Source organism: Dermacentor variabilis, chromosome 2 (assembly GCF_050947875.1).
Source record: "Dermacentor variabilis isolate Ectoservices chromosome 2, ASM5094787v1, whole genome shotgun sequence".
Lineage (NCBI taxonomy): Eukaryota > Metazoa > Arthropoda > Arachnida > Ixodida > Ixodidae > Dermacentor > Dermacentor variabilis.
This window is the reverse complement of record NC_134569.1, coordinates 12417564-12444757: the sequence shown is the minus strand read 5'-3', so window position 1 is coordinate 12444757 and position 27194 is coordinate 12417564. Positions and strand designations below refer to the sequence as shown.

Sequence of the window (27194 nt, the reverse complement as noted above, 5' to 3'; positions counted from 1 at the left end):
CCTCCACGATGGTCAGCCAGAGCATGAGCATGACTACTGTTCTTCTAAGAGCCCCGCTGTGGTTTGACCTCGCTGGTGGCGAATTTAGGAAATAGCAACACTTGCACAGCGATGACACGTGGAAATGTGCACGTTCTGTAGCTTTCTGTCGCCTGCTGACTATATGAAAATGAAATTGAACGACACACACGCCGTGCGGCCTGTGGAAGGTGAAGGCGAGCCTGGCGAGATAAAAAAATCGCCAATGATTACGATACTCCCTAACGCGAATGTTGTGTGCAGCTGGTTAGGTGTTTTGAATTCGCGGTACATTGTGGCAAAGAATTTGGTTCTGAAGGACAGGGTCCCCTCGGCGGCGCTGAGCCTCTGCTCGGGCAGCTCGCGGCAGACGAAGCATTTCCACTTGTTGGGTTGCTCAGTGCTCAGAAAGAAAGCGTAAACATGAGAACGCGTGTCTGGCGCGGAGCGTATTCTCTAGCGGAGCGGCGCAGGCGAAGTAGCGCGTTCGCAGTGGGTCTGAAGCCCACGCCAGGACTTTGTTTCCATATATGGTATCAGTGGACGTGCTCGCCGCATGCCTGGTCGCCGCTGCGGAGTACGTCTAGTGCGGCACTCCGCTTTCCTCTTCACCCTTTCGCCATACTCACCTCCTCCGCTTTCTACCTCATGCTTGCGCTGCACCCTCCTTTTCGCGCTCTCTTCGCTCTCGCCGTCTTTCATCCGCCGCTGCGCTCCGCGTTCGCTCTTTCATCCTTTGCTGTGCTCGTTCGCTCGGTTACGCCGAGGGACGACACCGATGGATGCCGACGCTTGATGCAGGAACGGGCGCCTAAGAGCTGCACTCTAAAGAAACTATGAACGAACAGGAGAAGGTAGGTACGTCTGGGGAAGCGATGGTGTCAGTCTCGCGATATCGTCGCTCCAACTATTTTAGAGCGCAGCTATTAGGCACCCGTTCCTGAGTTGAACGTCGGCATCCTCCGAAGTCGGCGGCGTCTCTCGGTGTAACCTAACGAACGGGCACAGCAAAGGACGAAAGAGCGAAAGCGGAGCGCAGCGGGGGATGAATGACAGCGATAGCGAAGAGACCGCGATAAGGAAAGTGGAGGAGGAGGATATGGCGAAAGCGTGAGAAGAAAAGTATAGTGCCGCGCAAGACGGCCTCTGCAGCGACGACCGCTACGAGACGGTGCCGGAGTAGCTAGCTGTCGTCTCTTCATCGATGATGGTAAGGCATGCGGCGAGCGTGTCCACCGATACCATACATGGAAACACAGCGCTGCATGAGCGGAGGTCTATCTGCAGTCATTGATGTGAATCGTGCCCATGCGTCACCCACACTCCCGCCCCGTCATCAACGAGGCAGTCGCGCCAAGCTTCGCTCCGTGTAAAATGTGCCGCGCGGGACAGATTGTCCGCGCCAGCCACGCTACTCACAGCGTTATCTTTTCAATATAAACTATGTACCTAGACAATCATAGTACAAAACACTGAAACACGAAATGAAAGCGCGTATAGAGCTGCACTCAAATTTTGCGTTAGGGAGTATCGTAATCGTCGGTGAATACTTCTTTCACAATGACAACTCATTTCTATATAAAGTTGACATCGCTACGCAGTTAATAAAACATAGTTGTTAACCACAATATTTGTGTTGATTTCAAACGTAAGAATGGCGCAAGAAACATAACACGGGCATGAGCAAGAGGACTTGACACATCGGAAGCTAAAATCCCACTGCAAACTGGAACGGGGAAAATTAGTCAATGCATGAATAAGTGTATGTATAGACAACGCAGGAAATATTTTAAGGAAACGACAACTTTCAATTTCTCGCGGTGTTGTCGAGATTGTGGCTGCTCCCCAAGGTTAGACGAAACAAATATTCTCTTCAAACATGCAGATCGACTGGCACGTGAAATCGTCAAGGCAATTTTTTATCGAGGACAACCGAAGACACGTGCGTGAGCCAATATGCTTCAGTAACTTTACAGAATAAGGAGACAAATTTCCTGAGGTCTGTTCTAAGCAGCTGCAGTTAAATTAAGTGTAGTTAAATTACCATGAGCTTGTGAACATTTACAGGCAACTGAAATTCTTAATCCACCTGTTCGAAAGAAACAGTTGCGCTGAAAACTGGGCTGTGGTATGCAATGTCTGACAAGTCCGCTGTTTTTTTTTATTCGTACTTTCCCGTGTCTTATTCTATGCTCTCGTTTACTCCTTTTATGAAACAAAAACTGAAGCTGCTGCCGCTACTACTTCAGCTAGTATATTTCTGCGACTTCTGCTACTACTACTTCTAGTATACTTCTACTAGTATACTACTTCCGCTGCTGCTGCTGCTACTACTGTTACTACGGTTGCTGCTGCTGCTGATACTACTACTACTACTACTACTACTACTACTACTACTACTACTACTACTACTACTACTACTACTACTGCTGCTGCTGCTGCTGCTGCTGATACTACTACTACTACCACTACCACTACTACTGTACTACTACTACTAGTACTGCTGGTGGTGGGGCTGCTACTACTACTACTACTACTACTACTACTACTACTACAACTATTTCTATCAGCACTATTACTGCTACTACTACTAGTACTGCTGCTACTACATCTACTACAACTACTACTACAACAACTATTACTACTGCTACTACTACTACTACTTACTGCTGCTACTACTATTATTATTACTGCTAACACTACAACAACAACTACTACTACTACTACTACTACTACTACAGCTGCTGCTGCTGCTGCAGCTGATTCCTACTACTGCTGCTGCTAATTACTGCTAATTGCTGCTGCTGCTGCAACAGCAGCAATCGTGATGTTTAATTATTGTGCAAATGCAGGGTTGGGCCGACGTCAGCTTCCATGGATGTCCACAGATCCCGACGCCCAACCTGGACACACTGGCCGCTGACGGAGTGGTGCTCAACAACTACTACGTGCACCCGACTTGCACAGCGTCGAGGGGTGCACTCATGACCGGCCTCTACTCGACGCGATACGGTACGCTCTCCCACGCGGCTAGCGTCGCTCATAAGAAGCAGCTCCGTATGTGCGCACCTATTTTTTATTGACTACAGTAGTGGCTTCAATGAACGTTTCTCTTTCCATCGTACCTAACAGACCTTGACCATCCCAAAGATGGTCAAGGTCTGTTAATTAATATTACCGCAATGCTATAGACTTCATGTGTATTATCATTTTACAGCGACCCTAATGCCAGATCAGCCATGAAGTCTATATTTTGAGAAAACGCGGCGATGTTATGGGGAATATGTACAAAGTTTGAGGAGGGTGCTTTAATTAGAAGTTAAATGAAATTTTCGAAATTCTCCTTTTAGGCCTGTTTAGAGACGTTATATGAAACGCTTACAATGTTTCTTCCTAACCTGAAAGAGCCAGCCAAACGGCAGTTATATATTTTAAATGAAATGACGGCTATTGAATGGGTGACGAGTACCGAAAGTTTCAAATAGGTTGCTTAATTAGGTGCTTTGCAAACAATTACTGAATACTCGTTTTTTTCTTCAATTTTTGTATTATACGAAGCGGGTGCTTGGTTATTTCGGTTTCCTTGGTGAAATATGCGAGGCACGTACGTCGTTTACATTTCGTTGAAATATCAAGCATGTGGTAAGTGACGAACGATAAATGTTTAAAGGGTGTAGGTTAATTGTACCATTTGTAGAAAATTACTTATGCAAGCGTTCCAGAGTGTCATACTGCTGTTATCCGCAATGTTTTCGAGTCCTGAAACAACTGTACAAGACACCGACTTCAAATTCAGCAAAAATATGGTGAGCTTGTGTTCACACACCCGCCGTGGTGGCTTAGTCACTCTGGCATTGCGCTGCTGTGTACGCTCGAAGTCGCAGCTGCGTCAAATCCCGACTGCGGCTCCATTTCGATGGGGGCGAAATGCAAAAGACACGCGTCTACCATGCACTGGGTGCACGTTAAAGAACCCTAGGCAGACAAAATTAATCCGGACTACCCCACTGCGATGTCCCTTGTAATCAGACCATTGCGTTGGCACCGTAACAGCCCAGAATTGAAGAAAAGTGTAATATGACGAAAGTTTCACGTTCTTGACTTAATAAATAGCATTGCAAATAATCAATGAACCCTCATTTCTTTGTGTTATATACGAGGTTCGAGGTTCCCCCTGTGTGCTCGGTGAAATATAAACAAGGCACCTTGGTTGTATTTTCTGAAAATAAAGGGCACGTTATGCGTTATGTGTACACAAAGTTCAAAGTATTTGGGTTAGTTGCGGCCTTTGCAATAAATTACTTTTTCAAGGGCTCCGGATAATTACAGTTTTACAAGCGGCGCAAAATTTATCCCGCGCTTCGCTGGCTTGTCTACAAGTGCCACCGAGATCAAACTTATCGAAATGTGGAGAATGATATGCGCCGCGGGACACTCGTACACGGTATACACACCAGGTTTATAATGTTCAGTGGTGAAGGAGTCACGTTAGGGATAACGTCTCGCGAGACCTTAACGTTTCTGGCATATTCAGAAGCGTTGCAAATAATAATTGAACCTTCGTTTTGCATCTATTTTTATGCGATATACGAGGGTCATAGTAGGTCTAACCAGTGTCCTCACTGAACTGAGCACATCGGGTTTATATTTCTTGAAAATTAGTCGAAAATTATGGGTAATGTGTAGACGAAGTTTAAAGTCGTGGACTAATTACGGCCTCAGCAATATGTTATTTATCAACAGAACAGTTTGTTAGCCGAGCTGGTGCTTGCTAAAAGACATGTTTTGTGTCACACATTAAAACACACGCAAAAGAAAGATACGTTGACGACGGCAAAGCCGTCGTCTATGTGTCTTCTTTCTGTGTGTGTTCTAATATGCGGGCTGCCTAGTCATATAAAGGCTGGACTTGTGCGCTATCCTGTTTGAACTTTCGTATCACGGGCTTTGCAATGTCGTAAGTGTTTTAAGATTGGTCATGTTCAGGGCTTTTGCACCAGAGGTCTGGTCTGTGCCAAATGCGGTAGGAATCACCATGCAGATTCCTGTGAAAATCAGGCATATCGGTGCCCTAACTGTAATGGTGAACATTTGACAACGAATAAAGGATGTCCCTCATTGAAAAATGAACTAAAGGCAATAAAAGAAAAAGCCAAAAAGAAGGCAGCAGGAGATGAAAGCTCCCGTCGCCGTAGTGCTGCCCCAGCGACTGGAAAATGAGCGCGTTCAAAGACTCACAAAGACACAACGCATCGGAAAGTAGGGGGGCGGACCTTCTGCCTCTCGGGCACATCATGGCCAGCGCTGCCATCGAAATCGTCGGAACGAGTATCTACAGAGACTTCGACCACAGTGGAAAGCACTGCAAACACAGTACCTAAACCGGTCTCAGCCAACGACGATGCGCAACTTGTCAATCTTCTGAAGATGCTTGTCACCGTCATCAGATCTCTAATCGCCGTTGGTTAGACACCAGCAGCGTCAGCAGCAGAACAACTTTTGGAGGCCCTCATTCCAGTCCTCAACGGCCTTGACTAGACGTTTTACCGGAAACAAGTTTAACAGTTCTCAGTAGCCTCGCCCCTTTGTGCTGCAATGGAATGTCAGGTCGATGCGACCGCGGCATGCTGATCTAGTTCTTCGACTCATCGTTATGAAGACTCCACCAGACGTTATAGCGCTTCAGGAAACCAACGTAAGGAAAGATGAATATCGATTTCCAGGCTTCGTGGGTGTCCACAGTAGCACTCCATGCGCGGAACCAGCTTGTGGCTCTTTCCAGTGTGGACGCGGCGCATATGTGCAATGCTTCAAAAGCATCAGTGTACGTGCGTGCTGACTTGGATTTCGCGGTTCTTGACACAGACGGCATCTGTGACGATGAGTTTGAGTGTGCAGCTGTTACTGTGAGCCTCAGAGGTGTGTCTACGACGGTGGCAAGCACGTACGACAGGCCTACACGTTCTTCCAATACCTTACTACTTGATAGCTTAGTGTCTCGGTGTGGTGCATCGTTTGTGTTAGGCAGAGATTTTAATGCCCACCATCCACGATGGTGTAGCCATCCCCAAGACAATCGTGGGGCCGAGATTAACGAGATCATTATCAAGAACGATCTGCAAATACTGAATGACGGTTCACCTACATTTATAGGTAGAGTAAAGGAGCATTCCACTATAGACCTTGCGATATCAACGAGAGATGTGTGCTTAACCTGGTCATGTGAACCTGACCCGTGGGGCTCAAATCACCTACCCATTTGGTTGACACCAAAACATACTGCGGGTCGCCAGGCTGTCGTGTATACAGTGACTAACTGGGATAAGTTCCGTCAGCTGATCTCAGAGGCACCATCTCAAGACAGCATGTTTAAACTGATGAGTGAGTGCTTACGAGAAGCTGCGGTTCAACTACGACGGAGTATCGGTATACCAAACCCCGACCTAAAGCTCTTGCGGCTCCGCGCATGTCGAGGGCGCGCTTATAAGAGGGCACAGCGCTCTAAACGACGCACCGACTGGACTATGTATAATCGCATTGGTGCAGCCATACGGCGGCATACAAAACAGCTTCGTCACAAGAGCTGGGAAGCTCTGTGTAGTTCGTTGCATACTGGAAGTGGTTTTAGAAGTGTATGGAGCATACTGAAGGCTCTCCGCACTCCTGAAATCTGCAAGAATCCTACGGCTGCATTGAGCATAGCGACTGGCATGTCACCAAAAGTATAGCGGAGGCATTCGCAGACATTTTCACCTCCCGTGCATCCAGTGACACCACAAATGGGGCGACCTTCCTTCTTTGACAGGTCATAGCAACATAACCGCTTCCTACGGTCCAGCCTGCCAGATCAACGGGGCAGTTTTCACCCTTGAGTAGCTGCGACACGCGCTTAGCCTCTCCAAACACCGCACTGCTCCAGGTGAAGATGGTGTGACGTATCAAGCATTGCGGAACGTTGATAAGAGTTTTCATGACCGTATATTGGACGAGTATAATGAAGTATGGAGAAGTGGTGTAATCCGTGCTGAATTGAAATCGTCCGTGGTGATACCAATTTTAAAGCCCGCGAGCTCTGCAAGACACCTTAAGTACTACCGGCCAATATCCCTAACTTCAAATGTCATCAAGTTAATGAAGCGAATGGTCTTGTTTCGCTTAGATGTCAGGCTAGAGGAGCTGAATTTTTTCCCTGATGTCATGAGTGGCTTCAGTCGCCGCCGTTCAGCTCTGGACAGCATATCAGACCTTGTCTCAGCACTCGAATTTGCTAAAGGAAACAAGCATTCCGCCTACATGCTCTTCCTAGACATACAGCAAGCTTTCGATTCAGTTCAGCATAAGGCGATTATTTTCGCTCTTGCAACCGCGGGAATTTCTGGTCGTCTGCTCCGCTTTGTGCCTAATTTTCTATCGGAGCGCCGGATGAAAGTGCGTGTCGGAGGAGTAACTAGTGAATTTCGAAATGTGAAGTGGGGGGTGTCTCACAGGGCAGCGTATTATCGCCGCTTTTGTTTAACACCGTACTCGCCGCGTTTCCAAGTCGTTTGCCTTGGGATTAACAGTGCCTTCCCTGTGAGCGTAGCTGTCTACGCAGATGACATTGCTCTGTGGATAAGCGGTCCTTCGCAACTTGGTCCACGGTTTCGTGCAAGCCTGCAAAGAGCTCTAAACACTATTTCGGAGTACTTGGTTGAAGTTGGCCTGCTCATATCACCTGCTAAGTCGGCTGCAATATCATATCACCCTAAACAAAGCGCTCGTCGAACAATGAGCCGACTGTACCTTGACGAAACGCCTATGAACTGGGTGCGACAAGACCGTTATTTAAGGTTAATTATATATGATCACATCTCTTAGCGTCCTGCCGTTAAATCTGTACGACGCAAATCGCACTCCCTCCTTAAGTATGTGGCCGCCTTGACTGCTAGAGGTGCTGGCTGCGACCAAACAACGGCTCTCCAGGTGTACCAGTCATCTGTACTCTCAGGCATGATGTACGCGATACCAGCTCTGAACATACCACCTAGCTTAATGGCCCAACTGGAACGAGATCATCGCGTTGCCCTTCGACTAATGCTTGGATTATCTCGTGAGGCGCAATCTGTTGCATCACTCACTGAATCACATCAATTACCCCTGAGGCTGCAAGCAGACCAGAGAGCTCTATGTCATATTGAGCGTCTGCACCGCGCATCGAACGGTCATTCGCTCCTTTATCGTCTCATTCACCGCCCGTTATCTCTCATGGGAAAAATGGCGCCATTATTTATGAATATCACTGACATTTCTGAACATGCTGCTTCAGTTACGCCTCCGCTTCCAAAAGACGTCACGAAACGCGTATTCCCCATTTACCTCACAATCCCTGACATGCACAAAAAGTCTGATATGCCTGTTTCGGCAATATTCCAATCGGCGCAGTCTCACACGTTCGAAAAGTTTCCAGATTATCTTCAAGTATTCACAGATGCATCTGTACACAGCGACGCTCAAGGCGCCTCTGCAGCTTTTTTCTGCCCTTCGACTCAAGTACGGCGTATCTTTCAAATACCTCATCCAACTTCGTCAACAACTGCTGAGCTAGCAGCGATTAATGTTGCACTGAAATACGTGCAAGAGGAGTTAACTACATCGAAGATTGTCATCTTTACGGACTCCTGCGCTGCCCTTAGCAGGTTACAAAGCAGTGAGATTGATTGTCCACTTGTGTGCAGCATTACTGACTGTGAGAAAAATTTCATCACGTGGGGTATCTCTCGTTGCTCAATGGATACCTTCCCACGTAGGAATCGCCGGAAATGAAGAGGCTGATCGGCTCGCTTCAACTTGCGCCCATAACAACTGTGACTGCCCAGAACTGCTGTGCAAGCTTGATGACGCTCGTCTGCTGATTCGTCGCCACCTACTCAAGCAGAATGCAGACCAGCGCGTCGCAAATCGAACGTTCCCGCCCCGTGTTCGCGGTCGAGGCTTGCCTCGTCGCGCTAGAGCACAACTACTCAAGCTGAGGGTGGGCTGTGTGAACGGGCACGGACGTTTATACAGACAAGGACGTGTGGCGAGTCCATCGTGTACGTGTTGTGGCCGCTGCGAGACATTTCAGCATCTTATGTTTGGATGCCCCGCTTTCAGTGCGCAGCGCATGTTGCTAGTGAGAGACTATCATCTCCTTGGCCTGCAGTGTACGACACTCGACGAATGTTTCTACCCCAGTGGTTAATTGTGCGTCTAAACGTGATCAGGCCCATCGCGCTCTACTCACTTTTCTAGAGTTAACTAACTTAGCTTCACGTTTGTAGCGTCGAAACTATTTCATTTACCATTCTGTAGTATCGTGACCGTCAGTGACCGGCCCTACTGTGTGTGATCTGTACTGTATTCTACTTTCGTCTTTAGATTTCTGCTGTTGCTCTTCCTTTCCTCTTTTCTCCCCTCCTTCCTCTGTTCCATTTCTGTGTTGCTGTCACTTCCCTTCTGAAGAGTAGGCAGGCGTTGTGCCCCTTCCGGTTGCAGTTGCCAGCCTGCTCCTGGATTTCCCTTTCTTGTTAATTGTATATATGTGTTCAAAACAAATAATAATAATTTACGGGAAAAAAACTTACTCGCCATCCAGGCCCTGCGAAAGTGTATGTCCATGCGAAGCTGTTACGCGGAGCGCAGCGCTGGATGAAAGACGGCGATAGCGAAGAGAGCGCGAGGAGGAGAGCGGGGATGGAGGGTGCAGCGGAACCGAAGCGAAGGAGCAGGAGGGAATGGCGAAAGCGTGAGAATCAAAGGGTATTGGCGGCGAGGAGTCACGGAGTCGCCATCTGTCGGAAGCGCCACCCTTGTGTAGTATGAGGGATCACGTGGCGCGCTCCCCGTAGGTTTCGCTTACGGCGCTCAATAAAAACACTACGCGGCAGCCCTCCTGGACATTTATGTAGCTATTCTCAAAACAATGGAAGTTTTCGAGTGTCGATATAATAATCTTGGGCAAACAAAGCACAGAATCGTTTACAGACGCTATCTCTTTACCGAATACGTACAGTGAACGCCACTGCGCGCGGTCGCTGCGATAGTCTCTCCCGAACCGGCTTCTTGCGTGAAAACTAGCCAAACGCTGAGAGTAAACTATGTGATATATGTTCTTATAGAGAGTGGTCTGTATAGCCTAATGGCGCATAACAGAACAAAGCCTCAATGCGCGCAGCCAGCGCACGGTTTCACGGCAACCGACTGACAATCTGCGTACATGTCCGCGCACAATGTTTTGCTTTCGCTGTGAGCGCATTTTCGCACCGTGCCGTGAGCTTTAGGCCGCAGCATATGAGCATTTCCCAGTACACTAGCAACTATTGTTGCGTGGACGCTATCAGAACTGTTGAAAAATAAATTCGTTATGACTTCGACGTCTACGGCGACTGTGATGTGCCGTCGCGACGATGCAATCTTTTTTTGTCTTATGAATTGTTGGACGTTTTAATATTATTTCTCAAGTTGCGTCGCACTGTATGTTTATCAGTCCTCTCAACGTGCGATTTCCCGCTGCTTCTTTTTTGTAATCCAGTGCATTAATTCATAGCACAAACATGACCATATGTCATGCCTTACTTTAATATGCGTCTTACCGCTCCCTTTCCGTTCCAGAGAACTTGCCAGTATCTAGCATCAACAAGTTCATAGACCAAACCGTCCTGACATTAGCCGGGCAGCGCGCGCGGGCGAGCGTCTCAGTGCGCGTTTTCTTCTACTCACCGAACATCGCGCAGTCCCAGCGCCGTAGCAGAAATCTTCCTCGCGCGTGTGCCTGGTGCATACGCGAGCTGTAGCCGATGGCTGTCTGCCGGTTCAAAGTTTCGCCAGCCAAGCTTCAAGCAGCTCCTTGCCGTGCGGCTACGTGTGAATAAGGCTGACACCGGGCTCTGTTGCGTACGTCCGGCACTGCGGCACCAACCAGTAACTTACCATGCTGCACGCCTCCAAAGACAGCCACTACCTATTATAGTAGTTTCACACGTTGTCAAGCGGACACCCAAGGCGGTAAAGCGGCAACACTTAAGGCACGTTCACACCGAAGGCGGAGCGGCCAAGCGGCCAAGCGGATCCGGCCAAGCGGCCGCGGATTTTCCGCTTTGCGGAAAATACGCGGCCGCTTGGCCGGATCGCGCCCGGACCGATTTTTTCCGCGCGGACAAGTTGGCCGCTTTGGCCGCAGCCAATCAGAACCCGACCCGGCGGAAGCGCTGGTGAACGAATGTAAACATCCCGCCGATCAGAATGCAAATGGCGTCCACCATGTCGGAGCCAACTGTGTTCTCCGTGGAACTGCTGCTGGACATCATCAAACAGTACCCGGTCCTGTACGACAAAAGTCATCCAAGGTACAAGGAAGCGGATTATAAGAAAGAGATATGGAAGAAGATTTCGCAGGATTTGGGTGTGACTGGTAAGTGAACATCACCTAGTTAATAGCGTAATGGGTAAATTCCTCGTTGGTGTCGCCTATTCTCCTCGCACGGGTGGTTCGGAAGTCTTTCTCGCGCCTGAAGCGCTCGTGTTGTATCAATCATCCCGGATTATACCTTTCTCGCGCCTTACGGCGCTCTACCTTCAAAAATACCATCACTGATTATACCGGTGCTGCAGTAGGGGCCGTACTTCAGACCGGGTCTGCTCTCATGGAGCAGTATCTTCGCTCGGGCCGGGTTTTTGCGTTTGGTGCTCTCCGTGACTTTTCAGAACATTTTAACTCAAAGGGGACCATTAAAGAATGCTTTTGTGAGAGGAGAATAGGTGAAGCCAACGAGGAATGTACCGCGTTGTGTTGTCACGACGGTTGAAAACGACGGTGTCACGACGATGTTTAAAAAGCGTATGTAGGCATAATATGCGACTTGTACGCTGAACACGTAACATATGTATACTTTGAGCGTTGCTCCACGCAATCCGACGATCACGTCGAGTTGCACGTTTCTGTCAGCAACGCCCGCGCTTCAGCTCGTGATACGCATTTAAAACCGTGCGTTTTTACTGCCGCGGATGTGTGTTTGTTTGATATATGCACAAACTGCGCGTTATCTCTTGAATACATACATTATCGGTGTCTAGACGTATGCTAAAGTGCACTGGAGCTTGAACATACGCCTGAAAATTAATCGAGCTCCACGCGTGTGAAGACGGATGGGTGGAAGCTCCGTCGTTTTCTTTCATTTCATACAACTGAAGGGGATATACGGCGTGCCTGCATTTATTTTCGTTATTTTTCTTGAGTTTGCTTGCCCAATTACAAATGAACTATATTAAAATCACTGTGCTAGACTAGTCGGCATGCTGCTGCAAAAAATGTGAGATGTATCGCTTTTACCATGTAGATGCACATGTGTACAGCGTTTGAATGCTTTTGTTCTTGCTTTGCAGATGGAATTTGCCAAGCCAAATTCAAAAACTTGAAGGATAACTTCACAAAAACTAAAGCTAAAATAAGGGACAAGATGAAAAGTGGGGCCGGAGCCAAAGATGTGCCCACAGTTAAATGGAAACACTTTGAGGCACTGATCCCCATCATGGAAAAAGTGTACGAGGAGCCCATGTAAGTGATGTTACCAGTTAGGCCGATTCCAATTTCCACAGCATTATGGTGCTACTTTATTGTCGGTTTAACTTGCAATGTAAAACATTACACCACAAGTGCTTGTGACTCTTGCTTTTTGTAGCACGTCATTATTTGTTTTGATCAGTATGCTCATTTCGTCAATACGAACTACTTTTACAGTATTTGCAGCAACATTGCCTTTGAGCAGACAGGAGGGTAAGTTGAGGAGACTATCTATCAATTTGAAGTTGACTTTGTCCTGCAACTTCATTGTTGCATGTGGTTATATAAATTTTATGCGTGGTAATATTATTCCATAAAACTCATGCAAACATAAAGCAATAGTAATGTGCGATGTCGTTTTGTACTACACTGCAGTGACTGATCGATCGAATGTGCCTCGAATGTTCATTAAAAATCAACAAACATCTGGCCAGCATCAACAGAGCATTAGATGCGTACCTGCAGCAAATGTTTTTATTTATGCTTGATGCAGATCAGACAAGTCTGCCGAAAGTGGTAGCAGAAGCCAGGAAGACTCCCAACTTTCATTGAATGAGATCCATGATGTCGGGTGGGTGGATTTCGAGACAGGCAGCAGCTCTCATGGAACTCCCAGCAGTGACACCTCTGAAACGTAATGATATCATGTTTTATTGCATGTTGACTTATGGAAACCAAGCTTTGTAATGTGCTACCCAGTGCATAACTTTGTGCTATCTTTCCTGCAGGCCACAACAGACAGATGCACAGGAACCGGAAGTGGGGGCTCCAAATAGAAGGCAAGGAACTTGCTGTGGAATGAGGTGTGTTGAAATTGTTGGAGGTATATACAATAATTTTAATCTTTCCGCAGTGCATCAAGGCCACGAAAGTATCGAAGGACTTCAAGAAGCCAGAAGACGTAAGTTGTGAAATATATGACGTAAGCTGTGTGGAGCATTATGAAATTGTATATATTGTTCACTTGCAGTCCTTGCGACGATGACTCTGGGACACTGGCTGTGGCAGCTGAGTGTCTTAGCCACATAAAGGCATCACAAGAAAAAAGGGAGCAGCAGAAAGACGTACTGCATCATTTTGCACATACCATGGTTGGTATGCTACGCACTTTACCTGCAGATGACCAGTTTGACATCATGCACTCTGTACACAACCTAGTGTACGATAAAATCAAAGAGGTCAGAAGACGGGGAAATCCAAATGAATAAATTGTAGTTTATTAGTACCGTACTCTTTCGTGTATTTTATTTATTGCTGTAATACTTCCAGTGCTCCAACACAACTTTGTCTACACTAAAATTTTAGACATCAATGAACACAAGATTGAATTGGCTAGATGGTGAGATTATTACATACAAGAAAATTGCATAGAGTCATCAAGGTACGTCTTTAGCGGAGCATGATGATGTGCTAAGTAATTTCATTGTAGAAAATTCATGTTTGCTAAAATGCATTTGGATGGTGTTTTCTGTGTAGCCAGCGTGTTCTTCTGGGGATTTTGGCTTCTAGCGCGAAGTGAAACACGGACACAGAAGGAGCAGACAGGACGAGTGCTTTCTGTGTCCGTGTTTCAATTCGCGCTAGAAGCCAAGACCATGTTACTGTACCAACTCGCCCAACTGTCTATCCTTTTGCATTACACTTCTGGGGATTTTCTTTTAGGAATTGGTAGGATAAACTCATTAGCTGGATATGAAACAAGGGCAATAAAAATGTAAGTGGTTAATTCATGACATACTGGTTGCATTTATTTTTGTTGTATTGTTTCACTGATGTTATTATGCTGTAAAACTGTGTAAATAAAGTCGAACTTACTTGGCTGGTTACCATCTGCAGTCTTTTACGTGGCTCTCCTGCCACGGCACCCTTCCCTCTGTGATGAAATATCTGCACAGTTTGTCGCGCATGGCATAAGCAACCCTGTAAATGAAGGATTTCCATTAGGGCACTTTATTTACGAAGCATAATTTCCCTAAATATTCTTTGTTTCCTTAAGTTAGGTGAAATACTGTGTAATACAGCAAGAACATCTGCACACCCAACATACACATTGTAATCATGAAGCAAAGCATTTGTGACGCACATCATTCTATGTAAACTGGCTAATTTTTGTCCAATGCAATGTATAACCTCCTGCAATGTTCATTCACAAGACAGGTTCCTTGGGCATTGTTATCACATCACGTTTATGACTGGCATCGTTATGTGCAGGGTTTGTGCACTGCGCAATCTAGATATAAATGCAAAGAGGAGTTGAGGCAGATGCACAATGTAAGGCACTTCATAATGGACGATGAGGCAAGGATGGAGAGGAGAGCCACAACAGACAGGTGTAAACACATGAAAAATTCTCAAAATTTTATAACGCTTGTGCGACAGTGCCACAAGAACTGGTGTTGCAAATGTAAGAAATGTTAGCAAACTGCTGATTTCATTGAAATTAAGTACTATACCATCAAAGGTTCAGTGCATTGCGATACCTGACATCTTGCGCTTGGTTATCTGTAGGAATTACCTTGTTTGAAAATGCAGAACTAAATGCGCTCTGTTCATTTGCTCAACATAGCAGTGACAGTTTTAAATTCAAGTCTGTTGGGGATATCTATACATGCACAATTCCAATGAAGGCCCTGTGTTCATTACAGATACGTACGAGGCAATACTGCATGCACTGGTTTTACGTTGTGATATCTTGTTTGAGTGGAACATAGGTGTTCCCTCATAGTATACTGGTGGAAAACATGCAATCGTAAGAAATACCAGTGGTAGTACATACATATGTGTGTGTGTTAGTGCACACAGATGCACCAAAGTAGTGGCACACAAACTGACATGAAATCGGCGCAAGCTAGGCAAAAAATGGTAGCTATAACTATGTGACTGCAACTTGTGTGTGCATGGAAGCAGTACTTCCGTAGCTCTTCCAACATTACCTGGCTGAGTGGCAACCTGCACCATTCAAGGTGACTAGGGCTCCATTGTGTGTGCCTTCGGCTCTCCAGTTTCCATCAGTCACGTTTCCTTGCCAGTCCTCGGTGTCGGCGGTGCCCGGAGGACAGTACGTGGCCTTTGATTCAGGCGATTCTTTCAAAAGAAAGTTGTGTAGCACGACACATGCGGATACTATCCTTCTAATGTTCTCTTCCTTGGCTTTGAAAGGCCGTCGAAGGATCCGCCATCTCTGCGCCATAATTCCAAAAGAATTTTCCACTACTCTGCGAGCCCTGCTCAATCGGTAATTAAATATTCTCCTTTGCTGTAGCTCTTCAAATTGTGTGGTGGTGCTGCTCTCTGCACTGCAAGCTTGTTTTGTTGCTGTCGATGAGCTCACTGAGAGAACAGGGTGAAGACCTGTAAAAACGGCAGGTGTTTTACAATACAGCAGACTCACTGAGGTGACGAGATTGGACTGATATACTGGCTTGTACTTCTATTGCAATGCTTTAATAAGATTGTATTGAATGCTATGTGTTGTCTAAGACCTTTCAGGATGTCATTTTTATGATCCGTGCACCTACACAGCGAAAGCCTCACTACAAGTCTATATATTCCACCAAACTTGTATACGTTTGCTAAATGCAGACATGCCAGCAAAAAACCGCAAAGACAACATTTTATAATCTGTACTGCAATTGATGAACATAGCAAGGCCCAAAAACCATTAGTTACGTGAGAAAATGCTATCAACTACTACAGAATGTGCAACGATTGTGGTGATGTCACTGCTCACCTTTTCTGGAATATGGCCTCATCATGTAAGTCTTTAGAGGAAAAGCCTCATCACCGACAAAAAAATACGGAATGCTGCCTATCCTCCCAAGACTTGCAGGCGCAGGAACTCCAAGGCTGTCCTCAATAATTTTTGCTTGCAGGTCGCTTCTGCTAAAGATCCCACCATCTGACTCGCTTCCATGGTGACCGATTTCAACATACAGGAAGCTCGAATACAAACAAGTACCAGGAATACAACTATAAATTGAGATAGCACTGACTCATCAGTATACAACACACTGAACTGTACCATAGATCAATATCGGCCCTGGAGATGATGAAGTAACCAGTTCGCTATGAATTCGACCAAGGAGTGATTTAGGGGCAGAATCTTGGTGTGAACTGGTTGGTGGCTATTCAATTTGAGGAAAATTTAGGCCACAAATTACACAAGGACGAAAAACACAAATACGACGAGCACCAGCTGAGAGGCCTGTGCAGTACCATGATGCTGACTGGCACTAAAATGACAGTTGTCTAGTACGGATATTTTACTAGTCCTGTAAATCACGTTTAGTTAAACGCACCCTGTTTTCTACTCGTATTCTAATTTTCTTTATTATTTTTTCTCTCATTATTCGTTATAAACTATATGGTGCATACCTTCACAAATTATTATTGTGTCACTGTAGCCTTTCTCACAGCATTTCTTTCCGAACATCTACATTACTCTCAAGATTTTAAATCTGCAATAGAAAAAGAAATACACCCTGTTGAGTCACTTTCGACAAAATAATTGGCCCTCAAACAGTAAGGAAGCATTACATAAGCGGTACATATGTTTTTGTGCAATGCATCTATTGATACATTTCTTCCAGTCTCAACGAACACTCCTCCAACACTGCAGTGCGAAAAATAGCTGGAAGGAACTTTGCATACCTGCTTACTGGTGCATACGAGATGTCAGGGAAACAACTAGTAACCAAAATAACACCAAGTAGTACTGCATGGCGGTTATGCAGATCATTTAACGCTTCGAAGAAAGACAAGCATGACAAGAATAAGGAATCAAAATATTTCTGAAAATTAGATTTTGCTGAACTGCCACTACGCGAGATGGTATGATTGAATGTGTGTACCTGTAGTTTGCGTCGCTCACAGCGAGCAGTGATTTGCTGAACGTATTTTTGTAATTTCGGTCTCGGCTTCCTGAGTTTGCCGGGCATTCAACATCCACGTGCTTGCCATCTATTGCGCCAAGGCAATGTGGCATGTCCCACTTTTCCTCGAACTCTCTCGCAACCTGCGGTCAGCGACACAAAATGCAATAAATTCAGACAAAGCAACATCTGTGGACGTGCGGTGCAGAAATAAGTTTCTTTTACAAATAAATTTCCTATGTATCCTGTTAAAAAAAATTAAATTATGGGGTTTTACGTGCCAAAACCACTTTCTGATTATGAGGCACGCCGTAGTGGAGGACTCCGGAAATTTCGACCACCTGGGGTTCTTTAACGTGCACCTAAATCTAAGTACACGGGTGTTTTCGCATTTCGCCCCCATCGAAATGCAGCCGCCGTGGCCGGGATTCGATACCGCGACCTCGCGCTCAGCAGCCGAACACCATAGCCACTGAGCAACCACGGCGGGTTATGTATCCTGTTAATAAGACATTGTAACAATTACTTGTGCAATGTAGTAAGCGTACAGCTTACAGACATTAACCATGCATAGATCACAATGAACTGGTTACCTTTAGCCATTCAGCTGGAGTTGACGGCCGTGATACGTAAACCGGCCCAAGCACTTCCCAAATCGCCTGGCACACTTCGGGGACAATCATGCAAGCTGTGGAGCGACCAGAAAGAAAACTAAAAGATGAGGAGCGGAGTGTTTCCCCCGAAGCCAAGAACCTGCGCCAAAAGACACGTCGAAAAAAGAAAATATGAAATAGTGCTCGCATGGTGCCATTCAGACCGTATAATGAGACATTTGCTAAGAAAACAGAAGTAACAAAAAGCCCTAAATTATTACCGCTGAAGCCTTACCTCACAGCCAGCGCTAGCCGATGCTCTGGCGGAATCGCCTTTCGGTAGTTGGTGTCACTTTTCTGAATCCTTGGCTTGAGGAGTTCTAATAAAGTGTCGAAACACCGTGGAGGCATCCTCAAATAGCTGCAGAAGAAAGAACATGTGTTGCATAACGTATATTTCACTCCCAAAGCCCGTGCCAGAAACATAACGGATACTCACTCTCTGTAGTACTCCAAGTCGCGCGAACGAAGGTGGGGCAGCAACACATTGGCATGGCCCATTCTATCTCGCTCTTGCAAGGCTGGCCGAACCCACCAGCGACGTTGGCGGGCTTTCTTTCTCTGAGCTTTTCGCTTCTGTTCTTGAAAAGCGACTAGACAAGTGGCGAGTAAAATGCCAGCGATCTCTTCTTCTTCGTCTGAGCTCATATTGCAGATGTAGATAATGGACGGGAGCGCGCCAACCTACGACGAAAAAATATCGAAAGCGCGCGTACAAACCCAAACTGCCGCGAGATGGCGGCACGTCCGTGAAATTGCTAAAGAAATTTCGAGATGCCCCGCCTTCCCGCCTGCGCGGCCAGCTAGGCAACGCGGCCGGTCTGAACAGGCGCGGGCGTTCGCCGCCTGGCCGCTTTGAAAATCCGCTTGTCCGCTTAGACGCTCCGCTTTCGGTGTGAACGTGCCTTGAACGTGCCTTTAGCGGCCGCCGCCGAACACGTCTTGCGCAGCACTATTGGCCTCGAGCTCCACCACTGGAAAAGCTGGCGCCACCGTCGGCGTGACGTGGCATGAGGGATCACGTGGACACTGCAGGCGCGTCGGCTGCTTCGGAAGCGCCGAGGCGAGCCGAAAACGAAAGTTTAAAGTCGCACCTGCGCCGCGGTTCTGATTAAGAGGAAGCTTTAGCTCGGGTGCTCCTATTTAAATACATGTAAAATGAGAATTCGTTTTTCTCGGCAACCACTGCACCAAATTTGACGAAATTTGTTGCATTTAAAAGAAAAACTTAAAATCTAGTGACTGTTGGTTTCGGATTTTTGAGTTAGGTTGTCAATTTTTTATTAAAAATTGGCAAAAATCGAAAATTTTCAAAAAACGAAACTATCAAGTTTACAACTCCGTAACTCAACCACTAAAAATGATAATACAATTCTGTGAATTGCATCTAATAGTACATCTAAAGCGGACAAAATTGATATGTTACACATAAATATAAAAAAAAATTAATCATAGGGAAATATAACTTTTGCAAAACCGTTGTAACCAACGTAACACATTCACGTAAGATGTAAAATGACATATTGAATTTGTCCGCTTTGAATGATCTAATGAATGCCGTTTACAGAACCGGGATATCTGCTCTTGATGCAGAGTTATGAATTTGTAAACTTCGTGCTTCTATATTTTTCAAACTTCCGAATTTTTGAAAATCTTTTTAACAAAATTCAGGACCTAAATAGAAATTCCACGACCAACAGTCACTAGAATTTCACTTTCCCTCTCAAATGCAACAAATTTCATTAAAATCGGTCCAGGGGTTACATCAGAAAAACGTTTTTGCGTTTTTACATGTATTTGAATAGGCCGCGTCGGAGTTGGGCCCGAGCTAAAGCTTCCTCTTCCGCCAGAGCAGCGCGCGTCGTCTGTTCACCGACGACGCCACCGATAAGGCACGCGGCGAGCGCATCCACCGATACCATATAGGGAAACAAAGCGCTGCATGAGCGCAAGTCGATCTGCGGCTGCTGCTGTGAATCGCGCCCACGCGTCACCAACGCACAGCCTCTCGCGATCTCCCGATTAGCGAGGCAGTCGCGCCACACTTCGCTCTGCTTGTCCGCGCCAGCCATTATATCACGAAATGTAAACATGTACACAGCTGCGCTCAAATTTCGCATTAGGCAGTATCCTAATTGTCGGTGAATTTTTTTAGCCAACCCAAGTTCTTCAAATTGAAACGACGCTTTGACACTTGATACGCAGTTCAGCGTGTTCCCGTATATAGCCACGCCGCTTCGATTTTCGAAGCATATTATCTCTCGAAGACATCAGAAAGCTGGAACAAAGGATTTTATCGCTTGCGTGTTCAGCATTTCGCGCGCGTACAACAGCCATTATGTGCGCCGTCGTGCATTGAGGGACGCGAGTGCGTTCGTTAGCATGGACTTTCCTTGATTCGCAATACGCATAGAATAAAGCGCAAGCGTCTAATAATATACAAACTGCCCTTATAAGCAATAAGTATGCGTTACTGAATAACAACCGACTTTCGTACAGTAATCTCACATACTACATCCGAAGTATGCCAAGGCTTTACTGACAATTCGCGCCACTTACTGGTTTCTGAGACTTCCTTTGCCAATTTAAAACCCGAATTCCTACTGGAATCGCGAACCGCGTGCTCGATTCTATCATTATAAAACACGGTCATTTCGTTTCCATCAACGTCTCACAACACATTCTGGCCCGTTGTGATTCTCTTTCAATTATGAAAACCTTGGAGGGCTGACGTGAAACACAAGCACGTGACACAGGTGGTACAACTACGTTCATTTTATCCCAAAAACGGCAAATGAAACATTAGAGAGGTTTAGCTTGTCCGGTATTCCGGTAAAACGCAGGCAAACGGGGCGTTGGAGCGTTGGGGCGGAGGCGTAAACGTGAGTAGTCTGGATGCTGCAGCCACCTGGTGGCGCAGCGTTCAAACAGGCAGAAACAGCTAATATTGCATTAATCGAGCGTATTCTTCTTCGCTCCTGGTGTAAATTTTTGGCAGCAACACGATTACGCCAGTGCCGAAAATTTACACCAGCTGCGAAGAAGAATACGCTCAGTTAATGCAATATTAGCTGTTTCTGTCTGTTTGAGCACTGCGCCACCAGGTGGCTGCACCATGCAGACCGCTCCCGTTTACGCCTCCGCCCCAACGCTCCAACGCCCCGTTTGCCTGCGTTTTACCGGAATACCGGACAAGCTAAACCTCTCTATTATATAAGGGGGACAACATCACTTGAGACCGGTGCGTTAATGGGCAATGCTGATACCGTCGATGATAATGTTTCCGCACGTATTCGAACAACATCCTTTTCCACTTTCGCTAATACACGCTTCGTTTCACCGCTTCAGCTTGATCGTTTTTACTTACCATAAATATGGAACGGCACAAGGTCCTGTTCACAGGCACCCAGTAAAATGTTCCAAACCGACCGTCCGGGAAATTAACAAGAGCCTGAAAGCCTCTGATAAGAAACTCGTCCCTGTGTGTATGAACTTGTATAACCTGTATGAGAGAGACCATACATTCTACTCACTGCTACAGGTTTTCCTGCTCAATTTAGTCCAGGTTTCATTCAATTTAATCCGTGCGCCAGTCAATTCAATTCAAGTGCCATTCAAATGAATCCAACCTACAGTCATTTTAATCCAAGCCCCAATCAATTTAATCCAAGTACCACTGTATTTAATCCAAATGTCAGCGAATTTAGTTCAAGCATAGCGTCCTTCAAGAAAATTCGAATTTCGTGGCAACAGAACTTTGCTACGCTATTAGGGTCCGCAATTCTTATTAAGAGTAGAAGGGCAAGGTGGGGAGACCGATAGCGTTCCTGTCACGTGACCCTTGGACGCTTTTTTTTTTGTTTTGTCTTGAGAGCGACTCGAAAGACAAATTCTCGCAGATAAGTCCGAGGACAACTCCAAGATGCTAGGGTGTAGACACTAGTGATCACGGATCACTTTGTTCTGTATGACAGTGGCAGCCATCATTCGTGCACGTCGTCAGTGATATATTTCAAAATGTCAGTGAATGAGCATTCTTTCTGCTACCATTGCTAACTCATAGAGCAGAGTAATTCACGATCACTAGTGACTCATTTCTAGCCCCTCCGAACTTTCAAAGTTAAATCGCTGTTTGAATAACACTTTATTTTATTCCTTTGACTCTATGCTGTATGAAAGTACAATACCGGAAGAAGAAGTCCCTCCGAGCGGCCGCTGCTTCTTCGGTGAGATATTGTTTTCTGTTTTCTTCAAGAATCAGTGCTGTGTCGAGGCTTCGCTGTTGTCCAGAGAGAACGGACATCTCGTGGGAGACCTGTGTGCTGGAGATCGCGCACAGTATCGCGTGGTTCTGCTGCGCCCCGCAGCGCATCTACGCCTGCCACGGTGGTGTGCAGCAAAGAACACCGGCACGAGCCATATGTCCGACAGCGCGTTCCTAGGCGCATGAGTGCCGCAGAATCGACGCCGCCCTCGAAAGTGCCACAACACGCGCCTAATGTCATCAGAGCAGGTGTGTCTCTGAGGTAGCCGGGAGTTCATACCGTCGGTAGGTGGCAGTGAGTGGAGCGCGCTCCTGGGCTAATGCAGGACAGGTGCAGAGTAGGTGCTCGAGGGTCTCGGCGTCACCGCACCTTCTGCAGGCCGGCGAGGCGATGTGTCCCTTGGCATGGAGCCCAGCTGCCGTCCATACGGAGCCCGTGCGCAGACGAAGGAGTGTGGAATGGTCCCGTCGCGAGAGGCCGTTCTCAGGGAGGAGTTTTGGGGCGCGGTTGGTAGCTACCCTGCTATCCGGATGGCTGGATGTGAGCGGCAGAGACTCAAACAGCTGCTCGTGTTGTGTACTTCCTCTCGTCCTTCGTCCGGGTTGCGCTGCCCACCCATAGGAATATGTTCAATCACCAACTCGCCCAGCTTGCCGTCTTAATGCTCAGAAGTCCACGACCATTCAGAGTGCAAGTCTGTGTCAGCCAAAGTGTGCCAACTGTGGCGGAAACCATACAGCTTCCTTCTCCGGGTGCCCTCAGAGCAGAGCTGCCTCAAGGTTGCGCAGACATGAGTTGAAATACGGAAGGTTGCCTCCTGGTAATGCGGCCCCACCCGACCTTGATGCTGTAAGATGCGCGCCTCCAACTGCCAACAAAGAGAAAGAGCAAGTGGTCAATATGAACTATTCTGCAGCTCTAAAGCACTCAGGTCGACAACGTTCTTACAGCGAGCGACACGATCCACCTCCAGAGAACACTACTCATCTTGCCCAGGCTTCGAGTGAACTTCGCCGACCTTCTAAACAACGCCCTGTGCCACTGACACAGCAACCTCACCTAACATCTGAGCGACTACCTCAACATTCGCCTCAACCACATCTTTCATCCCAGCGACCATCTCAGTCAGCTCTTCAGCGACCTGCTTCGAACACACATGGAGCTTCAGCGTCATTTGGTGATTACGCGTCTTTACCCGTGGCACAGATGATCCTGCCCATGCTACTCACAGCTCTGCGTGCAATTCTCAGTGCCATTCCACACGCAAACAGCCTTCCAGAGGCAAAAGCACTGCTTTCTATGAAATCGTTGGTGCTTCCACAACCACCAACAGCTCCACTGCAGGCTTACAATGAATAATCGTTATAACAATGTTTTCATATTTCAGTGGAATGCTAATAGCCTTCGAAATAAATCAGCTGATTTTCGCGAACTACTAGCTCAACATAACTTTCCTGTTTTATGTATACAGGAGGCAGGCGTACGAGATGACTTTCGTCTTTCGAACTATCTTATATATATATATCATCGCGCATCGCTGAAAGTAGCAGAGCGATGTTATGCGTGAGAAAAGACCTGCCGTCCTATTTAATACAGTCGAGCGATTTAAATATTCCGGAGTTCGTAGCATGCAAGATATCGTTTAGAAATACAAGCGTCACAGTGATCAGTCTTTATCTACAATGTTCTAGCAAAATATCAGTAGACAGCTTGGTGAATGTGTTTGGTATCGCAAACTCACATGTGCTGGTTTGTGGGGACTTCAACGCACATAACGTCATCTGGGGCAGTGAATATAAAGATTCCCGTGGAAGCATTATAGAGTCTGCCGCAGAAAAAAATAATCTGATAGTGTTCAATGACAGCTCTCCAACGTTCTTGCGGGGGTTTCGTTACTCAAGCTGTATAGATGTTACGCTCTGCTCCCAAGACCTTCTTGATGGCGTTGAATGGTCAACGGACATAGAAACGCACGGTAGTGATCATTTTCCGATCCTGGTAAAACATCACCTCATACGGAGTGAGGGGACCCGCCGCTACTCAAAATATACTAATTGGCAAAGTTTTCGGCACCATTTAAGTAATTCATTGGGCGAAAATCCGAACTTTCAAAGTTTTGCAAATATATTGTGTGAGTCTTACAAGATCTGTACAAAGCAAGTCATTGTTCCAAATGAATACGCTGCAGTCGACGGCGAATATGAATGCCTAAGAGCAATTAGAAGGCGCGCAGAACGGGCTTACCGCCGCAGTGGAAAGCTGGATGACTACAAGATGGCACAGAAAGTTCAGTCAACTTCGCGCAGACGCTTACAAAAATTAGGTACAAGAAAATGGCGAGAATACTGCGCGTCGTTGTCTCCGTTTACTCCAGTTTCCGGAATATGGTCCGTTGTCCGATCTTTTAGTGGTCCAGTTACCCAGAGCCATCCCTTTCGAGCCCTTGCCGTAGCTCGAAGCACTCCGTAAACATCTGTTGCTGACGAATTTTGTCAATATATCCAGACCAGGAATTCCGTTTACCTGCCTACAATTTGCAAGTTCGACAACACTAGCAGAACAGAAGGTCCGTGCCTGCTTTATTTCACAACATCCACAACTTGATTGTGAGTTTAGATTAAATTAATTTAAAAGTGCTCTTTCGTCATGCCGTACAAAGACAACCGCAGGCCCAGATGGTGTTACGTATGTGATGTTAAAGAACCTAGGTCCAGTAGGAAGAATGACTCTTTTGGAGATATTTAATGATATCTGGATTAGAGGGACTCTACCGGATTCATGGAAATTAGCTCGGGTAATTCCAGTGCTAAAACCAGGAAAAACCCCACTTTGTCTTGATTCCTACCGACCCGTCAGTATCACAAGCTGTTTTTCCAAACTAATGGAGAAGATGATAGACAGTCGACTGCAATGGTGGTGTGAACACACAAATGTGTTTTCCGACCACATGACTGGTTTTCGACAAAATCGTTGTATAATGGATGCAGTATTAGATATTGCCACATACGTCGAACATGAACGAAGCTGCGGAAATGTGACAGTAGCAGTATTCTTAGACATTCAAAGAGCATTCGACACTGCAAGTCACATACACGTCCTTGCTGGTATGTTAGAGCTTGGCCTACACGGTCGAACACTGCAATGGGTATCAAATTTCTTGAAAGACAGAAAAATATTTATGGAAACAATTGAAGGAGAAAGTAATTATCACAGCATCACGCAGGGCGTTCCGCAGGGCAGTGTTCTCAGTCCGTTTTTATTCAACTGTGTCATGGCAGCCTTGCCACAAAAACTCCCGTCTGGTCTACGGTATTCTCTGTACGCAGATGACATCTGCATATGGGCCTCTGGTTCTAATATACAAGACATTCAAAGAACGCTGCAAGAGGGTCTTGATAGTATCGACACCTTTTTAAAAGAAAGAGGCATGAGTCTTTCATAAGCAAAGACAGCCGTACTTCCTTTCACTAGACGACAGTTCATTAATTTCCAACTTAGGCTTAACGGGCAAACTTTGATGTTTGTGAAAGAGCACAAATTTTTTGGAGTTATTCTTGACCGCCAACTTACATGGGCTTCACACATCCGCGCAATTCAAAAACGGACCAATACAGTAATAAACATACTTCGGCGACTCGCAGGCACAACGTGGGGGAGGGGGGGGATCAGTCTCTTCGCTACTACAAGTTCATAACGCACTCATAAAACAAAAAATTGCTTACTCGGCACCTATTCTCCATGGCATATCGCAAACTTCTGAGGAACGTCTTCAACGTTTACTAGCAAGGGGGCTGCGAGTGTGTCTTGGGGTTCCGCAGGCTACTTCGAGTTCTTTAATAATTGCTGAAGCTCGTCACCCCCCATTTCCAGTCATAGGAACGGTTGAAACATGCCGACATATTTATCGCATCTTAACCCAACACGAGAAGCATCCATTAAACCTCGCGCTCACCGACAGAAACAAAAGCAAAATTCACGATGTTGTTCGAGAACATAAAGCATTATTACCAAGATTTGAATTATGTAAAGTGGATGTTAGTTACCCTCCCTGGATATTAACATACCCTAAAATAGAGTTATCGGTTGACAGGATTATATCTAAGAGAGACATGTTCATAGTAGCCGCACAGCAACTGGCACTCTTCAAAATTTACTCATTATACCCCCAGTACATCCGCGTTTATACAGATGGTTCGTGTCATAAAAATTCCTCGACTTCAGCATTCGTCATTCCACATTTAGCGCTAGAGCAAACATTTAAATTATCCCGGGAGACATCTTCCACCATGGCAGAACTATTTGCAATCCTGTGTGCTTTGCGTTTCATAACATTAGAAAAACATTCGCAAAAATGGTTTATCCTTAGCGATTCGCAAGCCGCTCTCACGTTACTACAGAGCAATAAGAAAAATTCTTTGAACACTTCGATATTGTATGAGACGCTCAAAGAACTTACAAAAGCAAGCGCAATGAACCACATAATTGCATTTCAGTGGATTCCTGGGCACTGCAATATTCCTGGTAATACTGCAGCGGACGAAGCTGCGAATCGAGCGCACAATAACGCAGAGACAACCAATCTTCCCTATTGCGTAGTGAAGTCGGTCTGATCCTGAGACAGATTTCTTGTCGTCTCAGCAAAACTACCTGGTTTGACCAGCAAACTAAAAACTCGGAGTTATACTCTATAGACCCATGTATAAACATATCAATGCCGGAAACTCTAAGAGACAACAGAAAATTTGAAACTTTGGTACACCGGCTGCGTCTTGGTACTGCATTTACGAAACACTTCTTGTACAGAATAAAA

At 46.2% G+C, this 27194-nt stretch overlaps 2 protein-coding genes across 4 annotated transcripts in view; both read left to right on the top strand.

Annotated features, from left to right (window-relative positions):
- The window catches only part of LOC142571363 (arylsulfatase B-like), a 132269-nt gene that overhangs the window by 34400 nt on the left and 70675 nt on the right, over window positions 1-27194 (top strand). For all 3 annotated transcript variants that reach the window (XM_075679647.1, XM_075679649.1, XM_075679648.1), the window contains exon 4: window positions 2871-3030. In XM_075679647.1, coding sequence (XP_075535762.1) covers window positions 2871-3030 — 160 coding nt within the window. The remainder of the gene's footprint in view (window positions 1-2870; window positions 3031-27194) is intronic.
- LOC142571365 (uncharacterized) lies at window positions 11180-14548 on the top strand. Its single transcript, XM_075679650.1, has 6 exons — window positions 11180-11446; window positions 12418-12589; window positions 13089-13229; window positions 13324-13374; window positions 13449-13496; window positions 13566-14548. The coding sequence occupies exons 1-6, from the start codon at window positions 11278-11280 to the stop codon at window positions 13801-13803; spliced, it is 819 nt and encodes a 272-aa protein (XP_075535765.1). The 5' UTR covers window positions 11180-11277; the 3' UTR covers window positions 13804-14548.

Excerpts from the sequence above, each read along its gene's own strand:
- LOC142571365 (XM_075679650.1), top strand. The coding sequence starts at position 11,278 with ATGCAAATGGCGTCCACCATGTCGGAGCCAACTGTGTTCTCCGTGGAA. Across the intron at positions 11,447-12,417 it reads GCAGGATTTGGGTGTGACTG|ATGGAATTTGCCAAGCCAAA; the intron begins GTAAGTGAACAT and ends CTTGCTTTGCAG. Across the intron at positions 13,230-13,323 it reads AGCAGTGACACCTCTGAAAC|GCCACAACAGACAGATGCAC; the intron begins GTAATGATATCA and ends TCTTTCCTGCAG.